Consider the following 18,373-nt stretch of genomic DNA (forward strand, 5'->3'; position numbering starts at 1 on the left):
GTATTATAGAAAATAAAGATATTATGCAAGGAATCCAAAAAGATATAGACATCATTGTGAAGAAATAAAAGTTTCTTTTTGGAATAAAAAAGGAGTGTTCACGTGGCAGTGTTCACGCGGTGTGCGCGGGCGCGCGTGGGCGCGAGCGCGGGTGCGAGGCGGGCGCGAGGCGGGCGCGGCACGGCAAGCAAGCGGGTGCGCGGGGTTCGTGGGGACAAACGAACAAATGGAAGGAAATATATATTTGGAAATGCTTCAAGAAAAAAAATTTGTATTTTCTTTATCTGTTTGTGATCTTTCCATCTCATCCATCCATTTTTTAGTCATTAGTATTTTCTTTAGTCCCACATCGAAAAACCATATAAAACTCCTCTCTCCTAACACCTATAAAAAGTCTTTTGTACTCCCATTGGAGGAAGAGCCCAGAAATTCTTCTAGAGCCTTGCATAGAAGAATAGAAAGGGACTACTTCATGAGCAACTAGGCTAGCAGTCTCGGGAGTGGAGAAAAAATTTTGTAACGACACAGAGATGGTTTATTGTTCTAAACTTTCTTGTATTTCTTTTTATGCAATAAAGATTATGCTTTTTATTTAAATCGTCATGAGTTCTTTATTTGCTCTCTTTCATATACTTTTATTTATGCTTTCTTGTTAGATTAATATTAGGAACAACTTTTATTTTCCGGAGACGCACCGTGATCTACGGATATGGAGCATGTCGAGGAAAGAAGAGTTGTTTACCTAGTAATTTCTGGAGACACGCCGTGATCTACGGGTATGGGGTGTGCCGAGGAAAGATAGGTATTTTTTCTAAGATTAATCGCATCTATTTAATTAAGAAAGAGATACAACTCTGCTAGTGCAAAATTAATTCAAAACTCCCAAGCTCTTTATTTTCTAATTACATAAATTTTAAGATAATTTATTTTCTAAATTAAAACAACGCTTCTTTCTTTTATTTTATAATCTCAACTTAGCCCAAGGTCCTTGAGGATACGATCTTGACTCATCCTACCTACGTAGTGAGTAGAGTTATTTTTGGTGCTATCAACGACTGCGCATCAATATATGATATGCAATCTGGGTTGGCGCAGGAAGAAGAGTCCTATTTCAATAAGGACTCTTAATTTCTATATCTGAATCCAAACAAAATCACATCTGGGTTAGCCCAAATAAAATATATGAAATCCAATCTAATTAGGTTCATAAATTTTTAATTAAATTCTAATCAAATTAAAAATTGATTGAATTAAAATTTTGATCAAATCAAGGATAATTCTCTCTTAGCGATTAGATCATCTCATAACCTAATCGGATCAAACCTAATTGAATCTAATTCAATTAGATTTTATTTAATCAATTTTCTTTGTTCAATCAAATTGAACTAATCAATAATCTAATTATAAATTAATCCTTCATTAATTCACTAATACTTAGTGAATTAATTTATTATAACTTTTGCATAAGGTTAACCATCAATCGAATTGATGATTAAGCCCTTAAACAATTCTCAATCATTTATCAGCCACATGATCCGTCAGAAATTTTTTTTGAGTGTGATCCCATAAGTTTGAACTTAAGTTGGTAGCACAGGAATATCTTTCTAAACTAATTGATGTTACCATCTAGCAATGATGATCCGATGTTCGGATAGATCGAATGATGTCGAAGTAATATTCAAGAACCTATTGGCGTATAGTTACCGTATAATTCATCCCTTTGACCTAATACTCGAGGACGACCTAAGATTTAACTATCAATCCTAGATAAGTCATCTATATTATATTTCAATCTTTTTCAAATCCATCATATGAATTATCCGAGCCCAAATTTTGCTAAATTGAAATACACTGATGCATATCTCTTACTAATTTGAAGGGGTCAATCTCATCTTGACTCACGCACCGACTTCATAAGTACTTGATTATACCCAAAAAATTTTTATTACTGAATTAAAAATTCAGTTAGTCTGACACCAAAGTACAGTGAGTTGCTTGCAAATCATCATGGTGATCTCAGATCGGAGGGATACTTATACCCATATCCTTCGCGAGCTACCCTTGACAGCAGAGTGCTTCACAGTTGGTCATGTTCTGTGATGATGCACTCTTATATCTCACCTGCATGCCATATCAGTATTTACATACTATTTGGTTATAAGGACAACCAACGCATATGGCACACAACGATCTATACTTGATATCGCTATCATCCTAGTAATAGCGTATTGTTTGATCGTGAACCAATTTAAAGACTACGTGATAAATCTTTCTTTATCGATCAAAGTAGTTCTAAGGACTTCATCACAACATAGAAGTTTATTAGAAGATGTATCCTTGTGATAAAAAATATCAAATAACTTTTATTATTTATTAATTCATATACATTTATAATTAGCACAATCGTCATATGATTGGCTTTAGAACATATTTTCTAATATGTAGAAGATTTCAAAAATAAAACTATGATTAACAAAACTAATTATACAAGATGAAATATTATGCTAAGATTTTTGATGTATTGTTAGCAATGAAATCATAATCAGAATGGGTATTCGCCTTAGATTGTTAAGGATCCGCAATGAAACTCATTTTCTACGAGAGCCAATTGCAATCTAATTGAACTAACAATCAAATGGTATAATAAAATTAATATTAAAAATTAGTTTAAAAGTTACAAATTAGAGGTATGCAATGCACTATCCCAAGGTGATTTCCAACCCACATGTGGGATCAAACTCGAGAACTTTGCCCCAAGATAAAACTAATTACCTCTCTTGTAGGCACAATTGTGAAAAGAATGACAAAACTTCAACTCAACAGATGGAAGATCAAATGAACAAATTAAAAAATTTGAAAGAGAATTGAAAGAAGGATGTTTAGAAGAGAGGAAAATCAATCTTAGATTAGAAGGAAAGAGAGTATTTTCTTGTATATTCCAATCTCTTCACCACAGGCGTATTTTATAGGCCTATGGACAAGGCATTTGGGCTACTAATGTAGTGATAAAACACATTAAACTTGTATTAACGGTAAGAAAATATTTAAACATGTAATTAAACGATCTAATGGGCAGAAAACCAACGTACAAAAGTCCAACGGAAAAATATTTTAATATGGTATTTATCTCAATTAAATAAGAAAAATCAATATAAAAAGAAAAATAAAATATAGGTCCCACCACGAACATGAGTGCAATCATGTGCTGAGCAATGCTGGGCCGCACGCATGTGTTCACAAGGCCCAATAGAAGGATCTTCAAAATAAATCACTTCCCATCTTTTATTTTTTTCAATATAGGACCAAACAAAACAAACTTAGGGATAGGGCTACAAATAAGTCAAGCCACTGGTGAGCTACTCAAACTCGACTCGACTGATATCAAGCTCGAATAGCTCGATTAATTTTTTGAGTCAAGCTCAAATAGTAAAATACTCGACTCGAAAGCTCGTGTGCCTATTCAAATATTTATATATTATATTAATTTAATATTTTAAATTATAATATATATATTAATATATATTATAAGATATATTTGGTTTTAATTTTAATTGGTTCAGTGGCTAAGTCTAACCACTTAACAGTTGATATTATGCCATGAGCCCATGACCCATCCAGCCCCAATCTTCTCGAATCCCGATTCCCACCCCTTCTGTCGATCACTTGAAGGGATCCCGAATTCGTGAGTCCACTCCCAAATCCCTTCCTCTTTCTCCCCATCCACATGACCTAGGTTTTCTTCTCACCATCACCCGCTCGCAACCTCGTCGCCGCCAACGAGAAACCTCACCACCGCTAGCAACCTCACCGTCTTGCCACCTCACTATTCCCATCAACCTCATCGATCGCCTCCTCATCACACCACCTCGCCATGCCGCCTCACCGTGCAGCCTGTGCCCATCAAGGTTGTCGGTCGTCGTCTCATCATGCTCAGCAATGTTGCCGCCTCGTCGTGCTCATCCACCGGCTGCCTAAGGTAGATCACCTCCATTCCACCACTCAGCATCATCGACATCCCCTCCTTTCCACCTCGATCGCCTCACTGTCGATCAACCACCGTTGATCGTCTCACTGTTGCTCTCTTCCCCTTAGACCGCCACTGTTACTCACCACCATTAGCCACCATCGGCTCCTTTACCTACTACGATTGTGCCGTCGAGAGCCGCTTCCCCTCCCCTCACTCGGTAGATCGAGTAGCACGATCTACAATCTCCAATTAGTTCAGGTAAAATTGCTTGCATTGTAGTTTTGATTGATGTGCTGTACATGGGCTTCTTTAGTTTATATCTAGTATTTTTTTTTTTTGATTAACTTTCAACTCTCAATAAAATAATTTGATGCCAATGCTTGTAGAGAATCACCAAATATTTGGAAGATCTCTTGATAATTTTGGCACCGATTCTCTTGATAGCCGAGCTTGACATAATGTTTAAGCTTGGATCTTATCCTAATAAACCAGCTTGAATGAGCCTATTTTCTGTTATCAATCAGGGGCTGCAGAGCTCAAGTTTCTACTAATTTTGCAAGCATAGAGTTTTTGGAAATTGGATTTAAATCATTTAAGATGTCAAGCCCTAAACCAAGGCTTGAGTTGATGTTATTTTCTAACTAGGCAGATCGTGTTGATTTGAGTCTGTCTTATTCATGAACAACATAGTTTATTTGCAGTCATGATCCTATCTCTGAGGTTCATCAGCCGACCACACGTCGGGGTCCTCAAGAAGCACTAACATTCGTGAGCTTCTCTAACCTTTTTTCCTTATAGTTAATTGATTTCATGTTTTATTACAAGTTTATCAAATTGGAGCTATATTTATAATTAGTTCTTTAATTTTTCTAAAATTTGGAGAATATGTATGTAATACCATATACATACTAAAATTTTATAGATTTATATAATATAATGAGTAGTTTTAATTTTTTAAATTTACAGATATGTCAACTAGTCCACCAAAAGTTTTTTCTACACCAATTCGTTCTAGAGAAGATTCACCGGTAAGTCGAATCATAATGGATGATGATTATTGTCCTAAACAAATAATGAATACAACTGATCCAACAACTAATGATGAGGCTACCCTTGTAACTACTACCACTACCGATGGTACTAGTGCTATATAGGGCCATAATGAAGATGATGATGTCAATCCATTTCAAAAGAAGAAGAGAGCGAGAACATCTCAAATTTGGAATGAATTCAAAGAGACTAAGCTTTCAGATGGTTTTAAGAAAGCACAATGCATCCATTGTAAGTCATATCTTTCAATCATTGCTAGTAGAAGTACAACTCATTTTGGAAGGCACTTGAAAGGTTGTCTTCAGCGAAAGCTTGCTGAAAAGAAAAAACAAAAGCTTAATTTTCAGCCAACTAATTCGGGTGCTCATTTAAACCCTCCTCTACATGACGGCAAATTTGATATGGCAAAGATGAGAGATGCTGCAGCACATTGGGTTTTAATGCATGAGCATCTGTTTACAATTTTGGAGGAGAAAGGCTTTAACTTGATGCAAAAACGTGGGATGCTTGAATGGCAAAAAATAACACGCACGACAAGTAAGAATGATTGTGCGAAGGTGTATGAGATGGAAAAAAAGAAATTGAAAATGATGTTGAAGAATGTTAGCAAAATCAGCTTGATGATGGATCTGTGAAAATCTAAGAATCAAAAGATTGAGTATATGGTTCTTACAAGGCATTGGATTGATTCTAATTGAAAATTACAGAAATGTGTCCTTAATTTTGTTCACATTCCTCATCGTTGTGGTGTTGAAATTGCTGATTCCATTTTCAAATGTTTGAAGGAATGGGGAATTGAGAACAAGGTATATACAATCTCAATGGATAATGCCTCAAACAATGATTCTGCAATAAGAATCTTGAAGGATAATTTCTCAAGAAATAGGAGTTTGCTTTGTGGAGAAAAATTATTTCACATTTGATGCTATGCACACATCTTGAACTTGATGGTTCAAGATGGTCTAGATGAAATTGGTGACATCATTAAGAATGTACGTGAAAGTGTGGACTATCTTAATTGAACAGAGGGGAGGCTTATGTTGTTTGCTGAGATTGCACAATAATTACAATTATCTACAAGGAAGCTAATTCATGATTATAGAACTCGATGGAATTCAACTTATGAGATGTTGGCCACTGCAGTTGAGTTCAAAGAAGTCTTTCCAAGGTTCAAAGATCGAGAGCCACACTATGATTGTTGTCCAAGTTTGGAGGATTGGGAGAAAGTTGAGAAAGTTTGTTCAATTTTGGAGGTATTTTGGACGGCCACTCATATTATTTCTGGGAGTGAATATCCAACATCAAATTTGTTTCTTAATGAAGTATACAAAGTGAAAGTTTTGTTGGATAAAAATATACAAGATGAAAATGATTTTATTCGAGCATTGGTTAGAAAACTGAAGCAGAAATTTGATAAGTACTGGGGGGAGCGTAATTTATTGATGGCTATAGCGGCCATTTTGGATCCACGATGCAAGATTCGAGTGATTGAGTTTTGCTTTCCTAAAATATATGCACCATATGATGCACAAGCAAATATTGCAAAGGTTCGAGAAGCTTTGTATGATCTTTATGGGGAATATGTGACCATGCATTATAGTAGTGAAGGTGAGAAGAGTATGGACAATCAAGTGGCTGGTTCTTCAAGTGGGCCTGATGGCTATGTTGAAGCTTCTTCTTCTGGTTGGTCAGAATTTTCTGATTATTTGAGGATGGTTGAAATTGTTTTACCACATAAATCTAATATAGGTATATATTTGGAGGAAGGTTGCTACATTTGTGATTCAAATTCAGATAAATTTGTTGCTTTGGAATGGTGGAAGGTGAATACATTGAAGTATCGAATGTTATCTAAGACGGCTTGTGATATACTTGCCATTTCTATCTCCATAGTAGCTTCAAAGGATACCTTTAGTGCTGGAACTAGAGTTATTGATGCATATCGTGCTTCATTGTCTCCGGATACAGTGCAAGTATTGATGTATGCAGGAGATTGGTGTCGTAATATTCATGGAGTCAAGAAGAACAACAAAATAAGTTTTAAGTAAAAAATCATTTTTCTTTTTAATATAAAAGTTTATGTGAGTATGATTTTTTTTGTATCTTTGCAGAAAGAGGAAAAACCAAAAGAAATCATTTTGCCTATCCCTTGATGTGCCCTTGACCCAAGGAGCTGAGTTAGCTTGTAATGTTTATTCAAATAATTAGGGTTTATATGATCAAATCTGTTTGTTTTACTATTGTTTATCATTGAATACAGAGTAATCTATATATTGCTATGGACATTTGCAGGTTGTTATGGACTGATGGAATCTCTTGTGCATGTTGCTCTTCAAGTTTGAATTTGGTGCTAGAATTTTGTTATGAAATGATGGAGAAGATATTTTAGTATTGGAATACTATTATGGTTTTGTAACATGAAAATGGCTGAAACTTTAGCACTAAGTCTATGACTCTATGTATGCTTATTAAGGACAATATGTCTTATTCTCATTTGACTTTAAGCACTTGGTCTCAAGATTTGTTTTGTTTGATTTTTTGTTGCCTTAAAATACTAATATGCAATGTTCACCTCCAGTAGTTATATGACTCATATCTAAACCTATGTGATCTATGAATTCTTTCTAACAATTGGCTAAGTTGTTAATGTTCTATCAGTTTGTTAATGTAAAGTTGTAGACCATAACAACATATATATTCCTATATTGGTGTTTGCTTTTATGCCTATCTAATAAATGAATGTGCTTGTACTTGTGTATATCTATGGTTTTAAAATATGTATTCCAGAATTGTCTGTGCCTATTTATATTAATTCATGCTTGTATTTTCTGAATTATCTTTATTTTTCAGAGTTGGTTGAACTGAGAGAAGGAACCAGGTTGACTCTTCTCAACTTTATTAATTATGAAGTTTATGTGTTGGCCCATCAATATTTGACGGTCATTATTAGTTTAATTTGATCTTTACTATAGATGAAACAATATTTCTGTGGATGACCTTTAATAGTAGCTGTTGGAATAATCATGGCAAACAAAGTGGTGGGTACTTCATGATGCAGTTGCTCTGTTCCTTGTTACTTTCTCTGGGATCTTTACACCAATTGGATTTCCTTGTCGATTATTTTCATATCCGAAAAAAATTAGAATCTTATGTAGTACATTGTATTATAGGTGATGGGCAAGGTTGGATTCAATTTCCAAGTTGCTCTGTTGCTAACATCAGCTTGAAACATAACAGGTAGATTAGTGCATGTAATTGCCAAAACAACTGCAGGAACCTTCTATGCTTTTTGTTGCTAAGCTACCATCTGAAACTGTCTCAGTGCTCATATAACTCATTCTTCTTTTTTTCTACGTTGTTTTCTTGTTTGCAGTGTGGGGTTCTATCAGATGGCTAAGAGCTGTGACTCCAACCATTGTTTTAGCTGAGTTCATGCTTTTCAGGAAAAAGGTTTCGTTTCAGAAGGTCTGTTTGTTTTCTTCCTTCTACTGTTATCTCATTTGTTTTTCTAGACTAGCATTTGCTTGAGCATGTCTATCCTGAAGAAGAACTGCCAAAATCATATAGCAAAGGATGATGCATATTGGTTGTTTGATTTGGAAAAGAATTGTGGAAGCTATAAATTCTCCATCTTTATTCATTTTGATGAAAGAACCATGTACGTTTTTTTGTTGGGCTGTTGTGCAGGTTATCAGTTATCACATTGGCTGTTGTATCAATAGGTGTGGCTGTTGCAACTGTCACTGATTGCTGAATTCCATTTTTTTGGTCCTTATGTAGCATTAGCATGGGTTGTGCCTAGTGCTGTAAATAAAATTATGTGGTCTAATATGCAGCAAAAGGGCAATTGGACTGCCCTCATGTAATTGGAATTGGATCCATTGATATAGGTGTTTGGCACATATTATTGAGTTCAATAATATAATTCTAAAAATATGGATAGAAAATAAATTTTGAATTCAATGTCATGTTTTATAGTTTTATGAATCTTGCAACTTTTTTATTATTTAAATCATTTATATGTCATGAATAATAGTCAAGTTATCCATCATTTTATATGAGAGTTAAATTGTTCAAGATAGAACACTATGCTTATTGTCTTATTTTTATCATATTTTTAAATAACTTTTACTAGGACAAGACTCGAATTTGAGCTCGAATTCGAGCTCAAATATGGCTTGGTTGACTATTGAGCTGAGCTCGAGCATTATCTTTTTCTTATCGAGTTGAATTCGAGCTCGAGTATGGCTTAGTTGACTATATGAGCTGAGCTGAATTGAGTTCGAGCATTATCCTTTTCTTATCGAGTGAAGTTCGAGCTTGGAATATTAAGACTTGATCGATTTCGAGCCGATTTTTGAGATCGAGTATTTTAAATCGAGTTGAACTCGAGCTTCTTGATACTCGATTCGGCTCATTGCAGCCCTACTTAGGGGTTTGAGTTTGAAACTGATTAGAAGAAGTTTTGAGTTTTTAATTCCCTCCAAAGCACCAACACTTACCACCGTTCTCTTCCCTTGTAGCTAGATGGAAAGAAAAAGGAAAAAGAAAAAAAAGAAAAGAAGAAAAAGGGAAGAAGAGGGAAAAAAAATGAAGGAGAAGAGGAGGAGATGTCCCAACCAGCTCTTCCAAATGAAAATCAAACCAATGGAAAAGAGGAGAAAGAGGGTTGTGTGGAACAAAAGAAGACAAGAGAGAAGGGGGCTTTCTCTTCCTCCCCTCAATGGTTCAAGATGCGCTGTAGGTGGTGGCCAAGGGACAGCCACAAGCCTCTCTCTCTGCCCTTTTTTCTGCTATCGAAGGAGCTTTAGGATTGTTAGGAATGTAACAAATATTTAATTAGCAGACATGATTGAAGTAGATGGATCAAGCTATCGACATACATGATTCACATGTAGAAAATAAAATAGGAGTGTGGAGAGCTTGAATCAACTTCTTTTGAACGAGTGGAATAAATTATCCCGGGATAAATATGCCTTACTCAGCACAGATCAAGTTGTAACCTCTCTTTGCCCCACTAACTAAAGATTAAGGTTGGCGATGGCTGCAGGTTGGTTTCATTGGGGCCGAGGCCAAGGAGCACAACACGTCCGCCGAGAGCCATGCCCAGGTTGGTGGTTGTCAGATGCCGTGCATGGGCAGCGGCTAGGGGGCCGACCGCCGTTCTTTTCCTTTATGTTTAGATGAAAAGAAGAAGGAAAATTCATAAGTATAAAGGCATTAATCTACTAATATGTGATATTCGGATTTTTTTTTTTTGACAAAGAAAAAAAATTTGATTATTGGTCAATTGTCAAGAACTCTAGAACGGAGAAAGGTCTCAAATAGGAATTTTTCTAGGACCCCCCAGCTGTTAGGCTTGTGCCTTGATCATTTAAATCATTAATGAGCTAGATATGATAGTGATATTGGAGTAATAGCCAGTTCCAGTTATAATAGCTATGAGTTAGAAAACTAGAATTTTGAAAGTTTCAGAAAAATTTGAGAATTATTTTGGAAATATGGTTGTACCCCTAATTTGATGTGTGTGTGATCTAGGAATGACTAGGTAATGAGGGATCTTTGCGGATGGAGTAGACTATCTAATTATCGGCGGTTACAAGGTAAACAAGTTAATCATGCAAAATTTTATCGTGATTCCAAATGAATTGAATAAGAAATGGTGATTATATTAAATCTGACTTATCATTATATTTTTATGAATTAACTACATGATTGAATCATTATCATGAACTAAGCATGTAGATCTATGTTATGGAACATACATATATATATATATATATATATATATATATATACAGACACACACACACACACATATATAGACACACACCCTTTGACTCTCAGCATAGCTATATGTAGAATTAGACATGATTACATGACCTACACCACAGGAGTTAAGTGTGGGCTTATGACCCACGCCCTAGGGGATGTTTTGGCTGTGTGACCTATGTTATAGAAGTTAAATATAGCCACATGATCCAAGCCACAGAGGTTAAGTGCAACAGTGTGATCAGTATTTTGGTTAGGGACCCTTGCCATTGGGATGAAATATGGTTATATGATCCATGCCACAGGAGATTTATGTTGTTGTAGTAGTTGTAGAGCTAAGATGCATGAGAAACATAATACCCGGGATTAAGTATATGAATATGAGTAAGTTTGTAAAGCTGGATATTTATTAGCCCCTGGCATGATTTATGCCCGTAACACCTCCACAGCCTGTATTGATTCATTATGTTGATGTCATTAAAAAAGATGGGATGCATTGTTTCAGCATATGGATATTGTCAAAAGAAAATATTATGAACTCTATTTGTATACATGATCATGTTTATATGATTTGTTCAAAGTGGACCGTATAATTTAGCCTGAATTAATTTCAGAAAGTGGATTTGTTATTGAACCATGAAGCTTGTAATCTTCATATATATTTTTCCAGATCTTGGGATCCAACTTTTGGAGATAATTATTGGCATTTTGGACATGTATATGGTTTAAATATATGGTTTTGAAATATAATCATAATAGTTAATTATTTTGATAGATACCACTACTTATGCATGATTATTCAGAGATTTGATAGGCTATTGACGTTGGACATGTGCCATTGTCTAATTTGGTTAGGTAAACTATCGAATAAGAATTTTGGAATGATGAATCCGAGCTATGTCATTTTCATTTCTTTCTAATTTTTGTAATTTTACTTGTTATTACTTTTGAAAATTGTTATGCAAACCTCTCCCATTTTCTTTTTTTTTTTTTTTCCCAAATGCATCTTCTAACTTGCGAATGTATGCCTTAGCACTCATGAAAATCACAATTGCACATTGCCTTCCACATGCATCATGTTGCACCAACGCTACAAAGGTGTTGATGTGGCCGATGATGGAGGTGTGACCTGCCACACCAGAACCCATGGACAGACCTGCAAAAAGGGAAGTCTACTTGCACCGAAGGAGATAGTGGGAGCCTCTGATGGGGGATCCTCTAATATTTAAGTTAACTAGAGCTTTGAGCATAAAAAAGAGAGAGAGAGTACGACATGACTTAGATGAGCATACCAGAGTCCTCATCTCGAAGGTTCCCCTTTTATCTTTTATTTAGAGAGGTGCCGGAGTTTGTTGTCCCCTAACCCATAGGTTGTTAGGCCTAAGCTTAAAAGTTATTATCGTGGGTGTCTGTTATGCCCATGTGGCCATATTCTCGGAGTTCGTCAGAAGATTTCATAATAAATAGGTGAGGTCGGCACATAGCCGAGGCATACCTTCCTATTCTATTCCGTATCAGCATGGCCTGCAGGACTTTGCTCTTAGTCATCAGTGATATCCCGACCTAGAGGTTGGTGAAGCTTGCGGGATTCATTCCCATTGGTGCTGGGGTGGCGACCCAAGGGTCAACTATGGTCCGATCCATGAATTGACTTGGGGATCGGATTATTATCGAGCTGGTGTAATTACTTTGTTGTAGCATCTTTGGTAAACTCAATGGTGCCCATCATCATAGCGGTATTTCTATAATCGAGGATGTGTGTTGAAAATCATGACAGAAGTGGCATGATCCTATAGCACTTGCCCCCCACTCTCGAGTCCGAAGTGGTAGCTTTGGACAAAATGAGTAATCTTTAGGGTAATGCATCTTGAAGGCATGATTGAGTGGATGAGTCCGAGCTATCTGACGGTCGCTTCGCTCAGTGGGATTTGATTTCGATTTAATAAGTCACTTTGTAAATCACATCTTTGAGATTTCGGATAGATTCGTAGTTTCGAAGATCCCAATGCATTAATGAAGCATGGGTGGCTGGAGGTAGGTTATCACTCCATCCTCGAAAGTTGTCCTTTGGTGGTTATGGATCCATGAATTGGGGAACGCCATCTATCGAGTATCGATTAGTCGAGCACTGTTCCGCATGGATCAGCTGGCATGGCTGAATCAAGATGGTGGTGCATCGAGGAGTCAAGGAATTGAATGATTTCGATTGAAGACATGCGGCAGAAATCTGATGGATTAGGGTTTTGGTCAAGACTATTGGAGGGGGAGTTGAATACAGTTTACCCTCATTCTATCCCCATTCTTTTTGGCTGCAAAAAGGTTTTTCTCACCACTGTGTTCTTTGCCTCCTTCTTTGACTCCGGTGAATACCTTGGTTGTCCAGGGAGTTTGTCCTATTTGGAGCCCTACTTTTCTGTTGGTTCTTATCTTTTTTTCTTGTGTCAGTTCTCCCCTTTTTCCTTTCCTCCTCCGATCATTTTCAAAACTAGTTTAGAACCCCGTGAGATGCACGGCATATAATTATTTTTTTAAATAATATTTTTATAAATTAAAAATTTAATATAATATAAAAAATATCATAGATGATATCAAATGTTCTAGATCAAAATATAAACTCAGACACATATATCCTTTTGTCTGGTTCAAGGTTTGCAGCACATTTAAGTCCCCTCATCTTCAACACTCTATGGGAGCTAGACAATCCAAAGGGAGCTAAGCATCCTATACTTACTGGTGGACAGGAGATGGATTGATGTACCATTCAGTTTAAATTTTAAAGAACTGAAGTTAGGAAATAGGTATTCATAGTGAGTTAAATCGTTCATTATTTATCATAACCAGTTGCAAAGTTCATGAGAAGTCCATAATCAGCTATTATTATGCCATGATAAATTCATTTAAAATCATCAAAAAGCTATGAAAAATATAATCAAACATGCAAAAAAAAAATTATTTGAGTAGAAAGAAACAAAAGATTGAAGGGTTAAAAACTATTTGACATCAAAAGTTTTAAATTCTCTCAACAATCCTCGATCAATGTTAATTCCATCATCTCATAAATCAAAGATCGAAAATATATATTATCTCTTTCTCATTCCTCTCCTAAAAGAATCAAAAAATAACAGAATTATGTTTTGTAAAGAACTGAGTGAAGATGTCAAAAAGAGTGGTGGATATTTTATTAGATTCGAAAGCAAGCAATCTATGGTCATCGTAACAAACGTCAATTCCTAACACCCCTTCTTCTAAAACGAAAGGCCACCAAACAAACTCAAAATATCTGAGGTCATTTTCATAATTCACTATTTTTTAATCCATACTTTATGATTAGTCTTTTTGAGTGAGATTTTAGGTTGTAATAAGTGATATCAGAGCAAATCTGGCCCATAGTCTATATGAACCAAAGGACAATAAAGCATGTGTCTATTTGGATTGACTATATCCTGATCGTGGCATTTTATTATTGGATTTATGATACTTATAATTGAATTTAAGTGGATTTGGATCTTTAGCCTGGTGAGGATGTCAAAACTTAAATAGATGAAATATGTGAGGATTCATATGGATGTGTATTTAATTCACATTGATTATGCACTGTATAAATCTTAGGTATTTATATAAAATCTATGAATCTAAATAATATCTTTCGATTATTTTTTTTTAGGATAAAGTACATTAGCCTATTGATATATGATATCCATCACTGGATATGTATATATCTATGCATGCATATGTACATATACTCAATTGTCCTAGCTCAGGGTCATGAATTGTGCCTCACCACCACATGTCGTGGAATGGCCAAATCCATGGGGGATCAAATAATGTGCTCATCTCAAACTAATAATGATTTTTGGGTTAGACCAACTTAGTTTCTACTCATGTCATATGACCCTTCAATGCTTGCATATCAAGCAGCATTCATAAGACACATACCACCATAAAGATGGTTACAAAAAGCCATACCTTGGTTAAAGCCTGTTTTGGATATAGGTTTATATATACTAATCCTAACATATAGATCAAGAATTTTGGGTTAGACATAATTAAGCTTTGGTTCATCGAATCGCATTCTCTACCTACCTCTCTATTGGCTTTTTCTTTCTTTTGTTTCTGTTTTTTTTTGGAGAGATCTATCAATTGGTTTTTTAACGTCAAAGTCGCACTTCGATCACTTCCCCATCGGGAATGCTATATGAAACTCAAAGTAGGCATGCCCAACAGAGGGGGAGATGGTGATGGGATTCATTTTTGATCAAAAGAGCGATGGAATCCTAGGCCCTACCTGGCTCCTCCTCCACCAATGCCAGCAATTGCTTGAGCCAACCAGTGCTGCAACTCTGCCACAGGCCATGGAAGTCGTGGGTGGACTCGGTGGCGCTATCAGGGTGGAGCACGATGCTTGGAGGTCTGCACCAGCAGGCATTCAGTGGACGAAGGACTCCTCCATCTAGTTGAGGAAGGATGAGTGGCTTTCCTCTATCAAGGGACCGTCGGGACCGTCCATCATCGACTTGAGGTCCATCGATCAAACAATAGAGAAACATGGAGCTCTGAGAAATTATGCATGACGGCCTCAGTTCCTTTCGATCCACTTCCACGAACACTTACGGCGATGGAGAGGGAGAGGCCGTCGTTGCCAATGCATGACGGCCGACACATCGAGCCCAGGCAGCACTCCGACGATGATGTGCAACGACCCCAGCTCCTATGATCCACTTCTCCCCACACGATTTTTTGGACACGTGGTATCCAAAAAGCCCAGCAAGATCATACCCTCACTGTCGGTGCCGCCCAGGAAGACGACCATCGCCAACATCAACCGCTCCTTCACCGCCCGTGAGCCCAAACCCAAGAAGCCGCCCATCTTCACACTCCCAACGGGGTGTTCTGTCTACGCCAAAGTTTGAATGGGGTCTAGCCTCCCAACGGGGCCCTACGGCTTGCTTGGGGCCGTGGAGGGCCTCTCCTACCTCACCGTTCTTGCTGCGGAGCTCCTGGGCAACACCTCCGCATAAAAAAAAAATACATTTTTAGCCATGCATCATGCAGTTTTTTAGCCACGTGTCGAACGGGGGATGCCTTAATGTGGCTGCTCCATTTTTATATATGTATAATAGATGTCTTATGATGGTGAGCATTGGGGCGACAACCATCAAGGTGGCTAGAGGTCTCAGTTGACTCCTTGTCGGTTCAAGTTCGAGGGAAACCCTCAAGTTGCTACCATGGGTGCTTCCACTTCTAAGCATCGGAGTTCTTCTAGGCTTGGAGGAGAGGAGTCATCCATCACCGATGCTAACCTCCAAGAGTTTCGATCTCAGTACCATATTTTCTTCGATTTTTGGCTTGAAGCCCCATGTCAAAGAGATCGCATTTCACTAGCTCCAGAGGGTCACGTTGCATTTTATGAGGAAACTTTCTGAGTAGGCCTCTGATTGCCTCTTCATTTTTTGCCTACAACCTTTTTGAATATTATAGAATTCTTTTATGTCAGGTCCCTCCAAATTCCATTCGAATGATTTCCATCTTCATTGTTTTTAGTTATCTATTTTGTACCCATTCGAGGACTCTCCTCTTTAGGATGCTCCTAAAGAGTCATCCTTATGACAAAGGATGGTGGTACTTCAGTCGCCGCCATGAGTGCAAATTCATTAAAAGTCTCCCCTCTTCCATCCAAGGCTAGAAGAGGAGGTTTTTCTTTGTCACCTCCAATCTCCCTTAGGATTTTAATTAGGTCTGTGATGGTCCGAGGCTCTCCCCAAACAAGGAGACATCTGTTCTCCTAGGGGATAAGGAGGATTTTCAGAAGTTCATGGGCATAGAAGTGCCAAGGTTAGGCAAACTTTTGGGTGAGCGAGTGCTCTATGATGCTGGCCTTAATCCGACTCTCCCTCAAGATATGTCCAAGTTCTTTTACTTTTGTCAATTATTTGACTCTCGCTTTTGGCTGATCGAACGCCAACTTGTGGTCCCTAGTGTTGCAACAATGAGGCCCATCACTAAATCGATTCAACTCTCCTCACTACAAGAAAATTAATTATTAGTGATAACTAAATACTATCATTAATGTCCAAAAAGCCATTGCTAATACTATTAGCAATGGAACACCATCACCAATAAATCATCAAAAAAAATTGGATGTCAAAGACCATTATTAGCGATGATGAAAAAACCATCGCTAATAAAGTATTAGCGATAATAATTAGCGATGGTAAGTCCATCACTTATAATAATTTTTAGATTATTTTTTAATTTAAATTAAAAAAATTAAAAAAAATATTAACAACTACTATAATCCATTGCTAATAAGCTATAGCCATCGCTAATAGTTAGCAACAGTATTAGCGATGGATTAAACCATCATCAATAATAATTTTTTTTAAAAAATTTTAGCAAATGTATTTATTAAAATCTGTTATAATTAAATTAACAACCAATATATATTTATAGACACTATAACAACTAATAATTAACTATCACTATTATAAATAAAAAATTAATATTATATAAAAAATATAAATTATCTAATTGTATAAGATAACATAATTTAAATATCAAAATTAAATACATTACATCAAAACTAAAAATAATCAATGAAGATCCTCCTCCTCCTGCTTCTGTACATCGTCTACAGTAGTAGATGGATGAAACCTAGATATCTTAGCATCTTGTAATGAAAAAAATAAAATATTATTAATAACTTTAGAACTAAATTAATTGAAACTATAAAACTAAAATAATTGATCGCCTCAAAGTTAAACTTTTATGGAGAGATATATTTTAATATACTCCTCTAACTCTCGAATGGATTATTTCTACATATTTTATTTGATGATATGAAGCTATAAATACTTTCGATCAGTTTATCAGATGGTTAGATTGTATTTTGACCCCCTGGATATCCTCTCCCTTCTATTTGAAGTCTATACTAGTATGGAGGGGTATATTTCACTATACTCCTTCGATTCTCAAATGAATTATTTTTATATATTTTATTCAATGATATGAAACTACAGATATCCATAGTCTATCTATCGGATGGTTAGATTGAATTTTGACCTCTTGGGTACCTCCTTCCTCCCACTTGAAACCTAAACTAGCATGGAGGTATATATTTCGATATACTCCTTCAATCTTTGAACAGATTATTTCTATATATCTCATTCAATGATACAGATATATCTACACCTCTGATCCATCTATCGGATTGGTAGATTAACTTTTGACCCCTAGATCCCCTTCCTCTGACTCAAGCCTAACTATGTGAAGCTTCTAAATATAAAAATTTAAAATAAGTAAAAAAATTTATTAATACTGCTTGACTTATCTGCTGTGATGGCTATGACAATGAGCTCAACTGATTGTGTAGAAGTGGATCTTGAAGAATCTCAACAACCATCTCGTAGATGACATCCCAAAAGCTTTGAGATCGCTGGCAAAAAAGTCTCTGCATGGCCTCCTCGATATGTGTATCATCCCACGTTTGGATCGTTGAGGCCTATAAGAAAGATGTTGAAGACCAACGAGCTATTGGAGGGTTGAAGCTATGTTCGAACTTTATGACCCGGCTCCTACTCACCCCTC

At 36.5% G+C, this 18,373-nt stretch overlaps 1 protein-coding gene across 2 annotated transcripts; it reads left to right on the plus strand.

Annotated features, from left to right (window-relative positions):
• Positions 1-3,624: 3,624 nt before the first annotated feature.
• LOC105057998 (zinc finger BED domain-containing protein RICESLEEPER 2) lies at positions 3,625-8,985 on the plus strand. 2 transcript variants are annotated; one of them, XR_012137143.1, is made up of 5 exons: positions 3,625-4,225; positions 4,669-4,735; positions 7,310-8,254; positions 8,391-8,482; positions 8,705-8,985. XR_012137143.1 is itself a non-coding variant. In XM_019855244.3 (5 exons), exon 3 carries the CDS (start codon positions 6,145-6,147, stop codon positions 7,063-7,065), a length of 921 nt encoding a protein of 306 aa, XP_019710803.1. In that variant the 5' UTR covers positions 3,625-4,225; positions 4,669-4,735; positions 4,934-6,144; the 3' UTR covers positions 7,066-8,254; positions 8,391-8,482; positions 8,705-8,985. The 2 variants fall into 2 exon arrangements, 1 of the variants encoding a protein (XP_019710803.1); XM_019855244.3 differs by having other exon boundaries at positions 4,934-8,254.
• The last annotated feature ends 9,388 nt before the right edge of the window (positions 8,986-18,373 follow it).

This window comes from Elaeis guineensis, chromosome 15 (assembly GCF_000442705.2).
Source record: "Elaeis guineensis isolate ETL-2024a chromosome 15, EG11, whole genome shotgun sequence".
NCBI lineage: Eukaryota > Viridiplantae > Streptophyta > Magnoliopsida > Arecales > Arecaceae > Elaeis > Elaeis guineensis.